Genomic DNA, 12,404 nt, shown 5'->3' with positions numbered 1-12,404 from the left:
TTTAAATCCTAGTCCCAGCTGCTGCATCTCTACTGACAAACAACAGCAAAGGTCATAATCTAATTACTAGGGAAAAAAAAAAGCATACATCTGCAATACCAAAAAATTATGACCAGTTGTGATGAAATTCACAAATAGCAAGAGCCAAACTTCATCTCTATGAACCATTCCAAAAGACAAAACACACTTTGTGGTGATTTGGCCAATGAAAAAAATGGTGCTAACTATGAAGATCATTTTCCAAGGTGATTAAGGAGCAGCTTCTCCATCCTAATTTGCCCAAAAGCATAGGAATGCAGCTGCAAACCTTTTCCTCAGTACTGCAGAGCAGATCAGGACTGGCACCAAGCTGTGTGTTGACATAGTCCCTGGTCAGCTCAAAACAAGGCACAGCAAGCTTGGACTTGCCCTTTCTTCCTGACAGAATAACTAAATTCAAGGCAAACTCCACTGCAGTCCCCCATTCATTTCTACTTGGCATTATTTCACAATACATGTAAACTACACATAAAATATCTCAGGTTTAATATCAAGCATGGGGAACTATTTTGAGACAAAAACACTGTTCTTACTTTAATCGTGTCCTCTAGTTTCATGGGTTTCCGTGAAATGCAAAACCACCTGCTGCACTTCAGAGCTGCTGGAATCACTTTTTTAGGGTATGGGCCACAAAGTAGTTATTTCTAGCACTTTTCCCCTCAGATTTTTCCACAGTAACCTTCCTTAAATACAGGCACTAAGTTGCCATTTGAAAAGTTAAACTGAAAACACCTTGTTTCAGATTTAACCTTTCTAAAGATTAAGGTGCTACAACATTCTTGTGGCTGTTGCATCACAAGTAACCCAAACCACAACCTACACAAGCAACACACTGGTAAGCTTCTAAAAATCCATTTTAATGTAAAATCATTTTAATTCTACTCACAGTACTTAATCATCCAGCCAAAGTTCAGGCTGGATATGTTTACAGTCCACAGACTTACTGCCTTATTTTTAGCACTGGAAATATTATACCATAAAGTAGCTAGCAAATCCAGCATTGCCTTACCATCCTGAAGCAAACACCTAAAAAGAAAAAGAAAAAAAAAATAAAATTAAAAAAAAAATTAAAGTCCTGTGAAAGTATGACACATGTAGGAACTTCAGGTAATATAAGGGAGCGATGATGTGCATTCAAGCTACCCGTAGTGTTTTACCATGGAAATTTCAGTGACGTTTATACTGAGGAAAGCGACCAGCAGTTGTGTTTGAGCCTTCCCTTCGTCACGCGATGATTATCATTCATGTATTTGTGCTATAACATATTTAAGCGGCAATGCAAACGCCTCAGCGTGTGAATGGGAGGGGCGGGAGGGGCGTTCCCACGAACCCGCGCTGACAGAAGCGCAACTGCGCGCAATGGGAGCTAGTTTGGACAGAGCAGCCTTTGCTCCAGGAGGAGCCGAGCCTTAGGGTGGGGAAATATTCACAACGATTAAAAACAAAACAAAACAACCCCAAACAATCCAAACAAAACTCTCCCGTCTCGCTGGGAACACGGCGGCGCCTCCCGCCCCTCCCACCTCGGGCCGCTCCCGCCCCGCGCACGCGCAGTGCCGCCGCCGCCGCCTCAGCGCGGTGCCCCTCGCCCGCCCGCCCCCCTCAGCCCGCCGTTACCTTGCACCCTCCCGAACACTTCGTAATCCACGGATTTGAGTGCGCCGGAGGCTTTGGCCAGGGCTGACATGGCAGCGGCGGAGGAAGAGCCGCAGTGGCGGCCGCCAGCGCTCCGCGGCCCAGCGGTGCCCGGACGGGAGCGCGAGAGGCTCAAGCTTACGGCGTAAGGGGCCGCCTCACGTGTGGACGGGGCGGGCCGCGGCGCCCCGAGCGGAGCCCGGAGTGTGAGGGGAGAGGACGCGACAGCGGCGGGCGGGAACATCGCTCCTCCTGTGAAGGGAAACACACCCGACAGCGAGGGGTGACACGGCTCTTCCTGTAAGGGAAAACATCGCTCCTCCTGTGAGGGGAGAGCGCCCGACCCGAGGGCGGGAAGTGCCCCGTGATCCTGCCGTGGGGAACGAGGCCCCGCATCCCCGAGGGGTGGCCCTACAGAGCCCTCACAAGTGTCATTCCCAGCTCTTATTTCAGATTAGAGATTTGTTCAGAGAGCAGTGTCCGAGCGGCACCATCTCCTCCTCCAGGACTGGTGCTGCCACACACACACCTGGAGTCTCCAACATCCACGGCACAGGTGAGCAGCATTAGTGTTTCCCAGGCATTTACAGGAAACATTGAAAACAAAGTGTGTTCCGTACATTACTGAACTGAGGTATTTTTGCCTTATAAGGTGGAAAATTAGGTAGTTGAAAACGAAAGCATAAGAAAAAACCCTTAAATGTGTTTTGGGCATCCCTCTCCGGATGAGGCTAAGTGACCAACTTACATCTTCCATCGCCACATGATTTTTAAAACTTCACACGGTTTTAACAGCCCATTTCCCCCTGTGCTGGGGCAAATGCCAGACTCAGCTGGAGCAGCAGATCCCAGAGAAAGCAAGCTCATTGCATGCAAACTATTCATCCAGCTTTTAGTGGTATCAAGAAGTGCTTATGTTCCCATTAGAAAACCTTTCCAAAATTGTCATCATGACATTTCTTTTATCTATATGCGACAGATACAAAAACAAGTCAACAATTGATTATTTAGTAGGTTGAGTCTCCGACAACACACCACAAAGGTTTTTCTCTGGTGTGTTCTATGTCTGCTTGAAGTTTAGCTTTCTTCTCACCATATTTGCTTTTTTTTTTTTTAAGACAACTTTTCAGGTAAAATTCTACATTATAAGCAGCATTAATCCAGCCTTAGAAGATGAACTCTCACTGCTCTCACTCACCAACAGATAAAGGTAATTTAACAGCAACTTCACAGTAAAATCAAAATAACTTTATTTGCTCTCTCCATTAAGCAATTTCCATCCACATGCACCTTGTGTTCTACAGCAATGCGGCATAACCTGACTTGTTCACAGGTTTGGAACCTCAAGGCTAGAGGGAGGTTCAAAATAAAGTCCTAGAAAAATAACAAAGTTACTTTCCCAGATGCACGAGTTAACTAGAGAAACAACCATTCAATTCAGCACAGAACACAAATATTCACATAGAAACAAAAAGCTTCCAGTATGACAGGGAATAGGAACATAATGGACAAAACTTAATTATGCTAATATAGCATATTAAATCAAATCTTTGCCTGCCACAGAGGTCATACATTTTTCTAACGTGGAATCAGCACCGTTTTGTTTTGAAAGAGGAGGATTCCACAGAAAGAGGAGCAAAATGCAGAAAATCTTTGGTAATTTGCTGCCACCTGGCAGCAGTGAAGAGCAAGACCAGTAAAAAAAATGATTTATAGTAGCAGCTTATTGCACTAGAAAGCCACACAAGTCTCGAAAGCAGAGCTTATCCTGGTGCTGAGGACACTTTGCTACCTACAGATTCCAGCACTGGCAACAACATTTTTTATCACTACAGTCTTTGACATTTCATTTATTTGTCATAATATCTGGCCCATCCTTCCTTAGACAAGTCCAACTTTCTCCTTATTTAGTGACAAGTAGCAGAAAACTGCAGAAGATGATACTGTGAAACATTTCATATTTTCCTGCCTAAGTAATCAACATTAGAAACCAAAGGTTACTCTGACACACTAATTAGCATGAGAGCTTTAGCACACATTACCAAGAAGTGCAGGCAGCCTGCATGGGGTTCTGAATTTCCCTCCCACTTCCAGCTGTTTATTCCAGGGTGGTGGCATTGACCTAAGGAGAACCTGTTGGCTTCACTTCCCAAAGCTACAGCCAGTTACAAAAATAACAATGACACATTTCACCACCAGGCCCTCTGCCCCTCGTCTAAAAACTCCCAATATTCCCTCCAAGCACAGTAAAACTTTCCACAACACGGGGTTTTGGCTGTAACGTACAAAAGGGTATAGTAAAAATTATTATTACTGGCAGAAAAAACCCCAACAATAGTGACCTTGCAGCCAAACACCAAGGAATAGCACAAAGATGGGTTTGCAAGGAACAGCCTTGGCACAGCAGAGACAACAGTCCCACAGTATCTGCAGGCAGAGCCAGCAGAGTCCCTCCAGGAGCATCAAGTTGGGCTGGAAGCACAGAGGTAAAACCAGAACTGAACACATCCATGATTTAAAGGCAAGAGCTCTGCTCAGCCCTCAGCTTAAGTAGAGCTCCTGCACCAAAGGGCAGAGGGGGAGTGGGTGGGTCCCAGGTGAGGCTGGTTGGGAGAGTCAGACCTATTGGTGCCCTTGACTCTGCCACTACCAATAAAAAGCAATCTGGTTAAGGCATCTCAATTAGTATGCTTTTGGGTTGGTCATCTGAAAGTCGTAGGTCTCTATGCTGTTTTCTCACCTCTGGCCCAGAATAGCTGGAAAACCAGCTTTCTGGTTCTTTGATTACTCACTACTCCCAGTGTCTCTGTGTATGGCTGTCACCTCACACCACCACGCACCCTGGACGTTTCCCACTCCCAAAATGACTGCCTTTGGCATTCACATGGATACCCCATCAGTCACATAACCTCTCACCTTGCTGTATTGGTTCATCTTTCCCCTTGTAGCAACACTGCTATTTTTCTGCACCCTCTTTAGGTAACCTGGTTCCTCCTCAAACCTTCTGTGATTGCATTTCTCTCTCCTGCTACTTCTTATCATAAAGGTTTCTTGATGTATCTTTAGCTGTGCAGCTCTGTTTATCTGAACCAAACTTTAGACCTGATTCACTTGCAAACTGTCCCCAGATGATTTTGATGAGTGTTTCCCAAAGGACACCAAAGCCTCCAGATCAATTAATAATAAAGATACTGCTGATTGCTGTTACCTAGGGAGCATGGAATAGCAGGGAAGAAGACTGGAGGCCATGTAAGCTTAGTTTGGCCTTTCCAGCATTTTTCCCTTATTTTCTGTAAACGGTAATGCACATCAATTTTTTTTTCTCTCCTTTAAGATAATGCACTGCTATTCCTTTATGTTTTCTTCTTCAGGCGAAATTATAAATTTCTAGCCTTTTTCACTAGTCATCTCCTTTTCTTCATTCTCATATAATGTTTTTTTTTCTCCCAAATTGCATTCACTCCTCATTTCTAAATGAAAATTAATGTGATTTCTACTTCAAAGCTGTACAAGGGTCTTTTTTTGCAGTTTTCATTTACATAATATTTAAATATACTGAAACCTTTTGCCAGGGCTTAATCTCCCAGTTTTTCTTCTTTACTGACTATCAGGAACTTTCTTCTTTTTACCACTACAGATTATGTTTGGGAGTCTAAAGGGTAAGACAGGCACGAAGGGGGATTCTTCGAGAGCTTTATTGTGGCAGTTGAGTGATTAATGACTTTATAGATGAATCCACAGTGTGCCCATAGCACAGCAGAGGTGACCTGGTTACAACACTTGTATCCTGATCCATTTATATTCCCGTATTCAAATCCAGGGACGTGATCCGTGTGGGAAGAACCCCCCACCTGTGCAGCAGCCCCTGAGCAAGGGGAGTGTTGCGCAGGGTATGAGTCACACCCACACAGATCAGATTTCAGGAGTGCAGCCAAACTTTATGTGGATGGGACCTAAATTAATCCCTCGTGCTCCAAAATCCCGGACTACTTACATAAGGTAACACAAGTGATACAGACAAAATTGTGAGCCTGTTCTTTTCCTCTGGCTAGACTATACTATTTATATTTTGTGTTTTTATTTTTGTGTCATGGCCTCATTCTGCAGGGCATGAAGACCTATTGACTGTTTCTCTAAAAGGAGCTTTTAAATTGGGCAATAAGCCAATAAACCTCCACCAATTAAACCACATGAAAACAATGTTCAGTTCAAAAAATTTTCAGTCTAAATTAAGCTTTTTAAAGTATTTCCACTAAAAATACCTAAAAAAAATTAAAAAGAGAAAGAATTTTCAGATAAGTCATTCCTGATTGTAGTTGGTAGTAGTGGAGTTTTAATCTAAAATTATAATAAGGAACTAAACTACTGGGTAAATATAAATACTTGCTATGAGGAAATCAGCCTTGGAAGCTTGCATCATCACTGCAAAGTTCTTTTAAAGTACAAAATGTTGGGAATTAAAACATGAGCATATGAACTGATGTGTCCTATGGCAAAAAAAAAAAAAAAAAAAAAGAACATTAAAAAAATCAAACAAAAATGTGATGGATAAAGTTAAACTCTTCAGTACCAAAGCACAGGAATTCAGGTGGAATTTGGGGTTAAGTCTGTCAGTCCTCTGCTAGCATGAAGGATCAAGTCAGTCTTGGCTTGATGACTAAATCCAAACACAAACCCACCTACTGTAATGCCTACATTTAAAATTGTTTTGATAGGAAAGCAGATTGATACAACATTTGATTTATGAAATATCCATTCACAGGAAACTCATTATTATTTGAGGAAAACATTGAGATTCTATTGTTATGTTTTCTCCTATTGCACATTTTAAGGAGGAGGAGATGTGGTCATTTAAGGCTGTAAGTTCTTATTCCCATTGAAACACAGAAAAATTCAAGCATCACCCTTCCCACGGCTGCCAGAACAATGCTGTCAAATTTAGGGAGGATTCAGGGCTCTACAAAAGATCTGAGAACACACAAAAGGGCGTGGGTTGCTAAAGGAATGGTTTCTTGGGGAGGTGGGTTGATAGCATTACATTTTGCAGCTCGGTGAAACTATTTGATTCATTCTCCTTAAATGTATTAAACCTTTATTTCTTCTCAAAAGCAACAGAGAGAAAATAGTGAGTATTTCCGAATCTTGCCCTGTATTAGTGCAGCCTGTGCCATCAGAGAAAGTCTCACCAAATTGATTACTGCTTCGCTGCTTGGAATTGTATAACTTCTGGATTTCATTCTCCAAGTTTGAACGTGTGGTCAGCTCTCATCAAAAGTACGATTCAAAGACATTTACTTGTGACAAATTTGGTGGAAGTCAGCATCTGGGGGAAGAAAGATGCTCTCTTGCCTTTGAAAGGAGGCATGCTGTCAGTCTCAAACTTTCATCCATCTTTGTAACTTGATGGCACCTTCCCCATCCAAACTAGCAGAAACTTTAGTGGTTCTGATAAAACAGGAAAGAATCAGCATGATTTTTGCAGACCACACAGGTCTGTATAATCATAGATGGCAAAGAGGCCTTGTTACTTCTCACATGGAAGAACTCGGCACTAAAAAAACTCCCAGATAAAAAGTTAACAACAATCAAAAGGGAACAACTTTTCACACTGCGTATGAATCACAAATTACTGCTGCAGAACATGATGCCAGAACATAATGAGCTTAAAAAGCAGATGAATGAGGGGATGAAAAACCCAGTTAGCACTATTAAACAGAACAAAATAATCTGTGACTCAGGATGTCTGCCTGTGAACTAAGAAAATGGAAAGTATGCAGGGGGGGAAGTAAGATTGCATGCATGCCCAGTTCTTAGGCTTTAGTTCTGAGTTTTAATCTTGTCACAGGAAAATGTTCTTGCACATTTCCACAGCAAAGACTGAGGCCAGTCTGAAAGAAACTGAAGGCTTTCCTGAAAAAATAAACATTGGCAGGGGCTGCAGAGAGAAAAAGGCACGGAGTCTGGGAATCTAGTGAGAAAATAAGACTACCTAAATGAATACCTAACTTCAAAAAAATCACAGTGAGGGCACCTGAAGGAGATACTCTGCTAAGTAACTCTGATGGTATCAGCTGCTTCCTGAAAAGCCCCTGGAGAGCTGGTGGATGCCATGCCTTGCTCTGTGCAGTGCAGGATGGGGTCAGGTGCCCTGGGCTGCTGGCCCTGGCTGGCAGGGCTGGCTGTGGCTGCACTCACAGTGCTGCAGCTGCTGTGATGCAGAGGTGCTGTGCACATCCAGCTCTTGGGTGCTCTGACCTTGGTAACACCTCTGGCACCCCTGACATCACCTCAAATTCGCTTTGCTCCCGACTTCCCATGTCAAAATTCCCAGCTTTTCAGAGATGCTAATTTTCTGGGGATATGTAGGGGTAACCAGAGTGATTCTTGAAGAGTTTCTTCCAATTTCAGAACCTGTCAAGCCCCTGCTAATACCACTCCAGATCCTGATGGCTCTGTCTTTCCCAGGCAAAGGGGGCTGGAATCTCCAAGGGCAACCATTTTTCCAGCAATGCCTTTGGGTAAGCAGATTAACTCAGAGCATGGCTACAGGATTTGAGCAGGCATTTGGCAAAGCCAAGAAAGCATGAATCAGGTTCTGTATCCATCCATTGCATGCTGCTGAAAAAGAAAACACATGGGGATTGTAGATAGTGGCATCACAGGCACAGAGAACGCCCACCAGATTGTCCTGCAGAGCCCTCTCTGGAGATTACAAGCTGCCTTTTTCCTGCTCTTTTTGTTCAAGATAGATTCTGTTTCTCACTTGAATATTCTAAACCCCCTGAACTATTTCACCCAGTTCTCAGTGCTTTGCCCAGCAGAAGGGCAGTTGCTGCCTTTGTACTAAGCAAGCCTCAGTTTTCCACTGGGCTTAAAGTAACAACACACAAATGTGGCAAAAGGAACTTTTCCTCTCCCTGGGATATCCCTGAATTTGCAGGCCTTCTGTGCTCTTTAATTGGAACATTCCTTCTATCCGAAACGGCCTTGCTGACAGTTATATTTCCAAGGTTGTAAGGAAGCGTTAATTTACAGTCATTGTTTCACCTTGAACTCTTCTTAATGGGGTACCTGGGACAGTAATAAACCAATTTACAATTCCTTGAACGCTGGTGTTAGTCAGCAGGCCCAGCACTACTCTAATCATGCCCCTGACATAACTACACTTATTTCCCCCACGTTACCAGGGCATAGACATAAACAACATGCCAGGTTAGACCAAATGAACACCAGGGAGCTCCGAGTTTGTTCCATGTGATCCTCCCAAAGGTTTGTTAATCTGCTGGGTGTCTCCCTAACACGCCATGAGAGAAGCTGCTGCTTTAGAAACGTGCCAAAAAGTCTCGCATGCAGATTCCATGCACAAAACCACTCAGCCCGGAGCAAAGGATAGATAATTCTTCAGCAGGAGAGAAAGGATTGGTTGCTTAAGGGGATATTTAGGTGAGCCTGCTTCTCCTCCAGAATTCATAAATATTCAAATACTTCTGATCCACATGTCCAAACAGCGAACACACAATCCACCCACAGAATTAAAGCCTGAACAACTGCTTGAGCTATGGCCATGATAAACACAATTATATGTGCTGAATGCTGATTGAAATGAGACTGAAAACCTGAGAAAAGATTTTTGTTTGTTGTTTGATTTATCCTAGGTTGGGAAAGCAGAGCTTATATATTTTTAAAATTTTATTTTTAAATAGACATTGCCAATTTTTCATCTCAACAAGGAGTAGACAAACCAGAGAACTGCAGATGAAGCCGCAACAGATGCATTTGCCACTTAAAAACAATAAATATGATCAGCTACCCAGGCACTTGGGGTAAGGTGTGTCACAATCCTCTCTGGCAAACACAGGGCAGCTGCATGAGACACCCAAGTCTATAATCAGCAGTTTCTATGTGAGTGACTGGAGGCTGCCAAGGGAATATGTTTCCTTGATTTCCTAGAACAGCAGAATTCCTAGGAATGATCTTTGCACGTTTGCTGTCATCACATGCTTCTCTGGGACTGGTTTCTGTTTGGCAAGAGGGTGAGACAGAAAAATCCATCTCAATGGTTCAAGAGGAACAAAAAATAACCCTGATGTCTCTTTCCCTAAAGTTGGCTACATTTCTGTCATGTCCAAGGAATTATTATCTATTTCAAATAGCTGTGAGTAATTTGGAAAGAACCTCTTACAAAGAGGCTTAAGTCTATTGCTTTTTCTCCCCACAGGCTCAATAGTTTCCAGGGAAATCTTTGGGAGTTTCAGACATGTAGAGGAAACAGCCTGTCCTAGGCAGAATCTCTGCTGTGGATTTGGGACAATTATGCTTTCTAAATCTTGGGCAATAAGGCACTAAAAAAGAACAAATCCAGGGAGTGGAGAGGAAAAACCACTTTTGCCATAAATTAATTTATTTCCCCAAGGAGAATTGAGGTCCTGTTCTTGTACAAACCAAAACTTTCCATTGTGAGCACAGTAACACACTAAGTTCAGCTGGAAAAGAGCAGAGGCCAAACAATATCTTGTGAATGGATATAACTGAGGATGGATTTAACTCTCATAGAAAGAACCACTGGGAATGTAAAGTGAAGGATAACAATGCTGCACCTATTTGGTCAGCCTTGTCTATGTAAGAGTTTTAAATATTATACAGGTGCCCATAATAACACTTTAACCTCTTCACAAGAGCCTCTTATTTCTGCTCAGTAGAAATGTTCCACTTACATTAGAACACAAAGATCCAAACAAGCATTGCAGAAAAAGAACAATATTCAGCGTATGTGCTGTAGGTGACACTGAACCCGCCTCCCCATCCAACTCAAAACATGTCATGGAGTATTTAGACAGCCTTCTTTTAGGGACCTAAAATTAGTTCCTCTGAATCACACTTTAGAAGAACCTATTTTCATCCCGTACTACACAGGAAACTTTAAGTTCCTCATTCAGATGCTGTAATTACTCTTGCCCTCAACCCCTAAATAGATAAATTCTCTGTAAAACAGAAGTTTACATGACAGGGATGTTTCTGAGTTGCCTCTCTGGCACCTTTCAGCTTTGGATGGCTGACCAGTTTAGAAACATAGGGCTGAGAGAAAGTTTGAGGATCCTCATCAAAAAGCAGCTATTCCTCTTTATTCCTGTAGTGAGGCTTTGTGAGATAGGGGGGGTCATAGACTTGGACAAGTATGATACAGGTAATATGAAGCCCGTGTTGGATTGCTATTCTTTTCCAAACTGTAAAATCATAGAATGGTTTAGGTTGGAAAGGAGCTTAAAGCCCATCCAGTTCCACCGCCTGTCCATGCGTAGGGACATCTTCTACCATCTCAGGTTGCTCCAAGCCCTGTCCAGCCTGGCCTTGGACACTTCCAGGGAGGGAGCAGCCATGGCTTCCCCTATGCCAAGGCCTCCCCATCCTCACGCAGAAGAATTTCTTGTGTATATCTAATCTAAACCTATTCTCTTTGAGTTTGAAGCCATTCCCCCTTGTCCTGTCACTCCAGGTCCTTGTGAAATGTCCTTCTCCATTTTTCTTGTAGGCTCCTTTCAGGTACTGGAAGAGCCTCAGGTACTGAAAAATAGATAGAAATCTGTCACTCAAAAATTATCCAACTTTTAACTTGGGTGGAAAAGGACAGATGGGTCACTAAGGAAGACATCTGTGCTAAGTAGTCACTGGAGAGCTGAGGCAGCAGGAAGCAAGGTTGAGTGACAAGATTCCCAAATCCCTGTGCTGGTGCTGGCTGCCCTCGGGCATCACCCAACGAGGGAACATGTGAACAACCCCCAGCATGACCCATGCCACTGTCAGCACTCAAAAGTTTCTCATGAATGGGAAGACTGTTTTTCTCACAACTACACCACCTGGATTCATCAATTCTCAGGAGGTAATGCCAAAATCAACAGGTGGCTGCCACATTTGGGTTGCTGGCAATTCATTTTCCTCCCACTTAATAAGAGAGGAAGAAGCTGTTGATGTGAAGTGGCACAGACGAGTCCTGTGTTATGAAAGCCCCGTCCTTCATCATCTGACTCAGGAACCAAATGTGCCCTCACACACTGCTGCAGCCAAAACATATTGCAAACTTGAACAACACATTTATTTTTGACTCACTTGGCAAAATTTATCTTTTTTTTTCCCTCTCTTTTTAAAGAGCAGAATGGTGGCATAGCAGGGAGGGGAAAGGATTTTTTTTTTTTTAATAATTACTAAATGTAATTAGTAGATAAATCAACATGCAGAAAATACATTCAAAATGCAAGTACTAGAGGTATGCTTACTACTGTAATTATGAATGGAGCAGGAATCTCCTTTCCCCTTGTTTCATTCTGAAAACGGGAATGGAAGAGATCAGATGATTGGTAAGGATGGCTGTCAGAGGTGCTGATGGCATAACTTGGCATGTTTTTCCCCAAAGGGTGAGTATTTAATCCTGGTGGAAGGCATTCCTGTGTCTGAGCCCACAGCTGAGAAGGCAGCTTGTGGCTCAGGCAGAACAGGCTCCCTGAAGTTAGAGGTGTTCATTCACATGCCAAATACTCCAAAACCGCTTGAAAAATCAAGGCTCTTTTTTAACTTGGGTTAGAAAGGGCAGGAGTAATTTTTTATAACATGGCTACAAATCAACAGAACACAACTGTGAAGCTCCTGGTCTATCTGCCAACTTCAATTTCAGAAAATTGGGCTAGAACTTTTGAATTTTTTCCCCTCCAAGTCCAAAAAAACTCTGCATGCTTCAA

At 43.0% G+C, this 12,404-nt stretch overlaps 1 protein-coding gene across 3 annotated transcripts in view; it reads right to left on the bottom strand.

The window, feature by feature from the left end:
• ACYP2 (acylphosphatase 2) overlaps positions 1-12,404 on the bottom strand; it is a 51,321-nt gene that overhangs the window by 37,525 nt on the left and 1,392 nt on the right. For all 3 annotated transcript variants that reach the window (XM_083858139.1, XM_083858138.1, XM_083858137.1), the window contains exons 2-3: positions 1,657-1,926; positions 1,049-1,065 (exon numbers count right to left, since the gene is read on the bottom strand). In XM_083858139.1, the coding sequence (XP_083714265.1) occupies positions 1,049-1,065; positions 1,657-1,918 (279 nt within the window). In that variant the 5' untranslated portion in view covers positions 1,919-1,926. The remainder of the gene's footprint in view (positions 1-1,048; positions 1,066-1,656; positions 1,927-12,404) is intronic.

Source organism: Zosterops lateralis (assembly GCF_965231275.1).
Source record: "Zosterops lateralis genome assembly, chromosome: 3".
Classification (NCBI taxonomy): domain Eukaryota; kingdom Metazoa; phylum Chordata; class Aves; order Passeriformes; family Zosteropidae; genus Zosterops; species Zosterops lateralis.
This window is presented reverse-complemented; position numbering and strand designations above follow the sequence as displayed.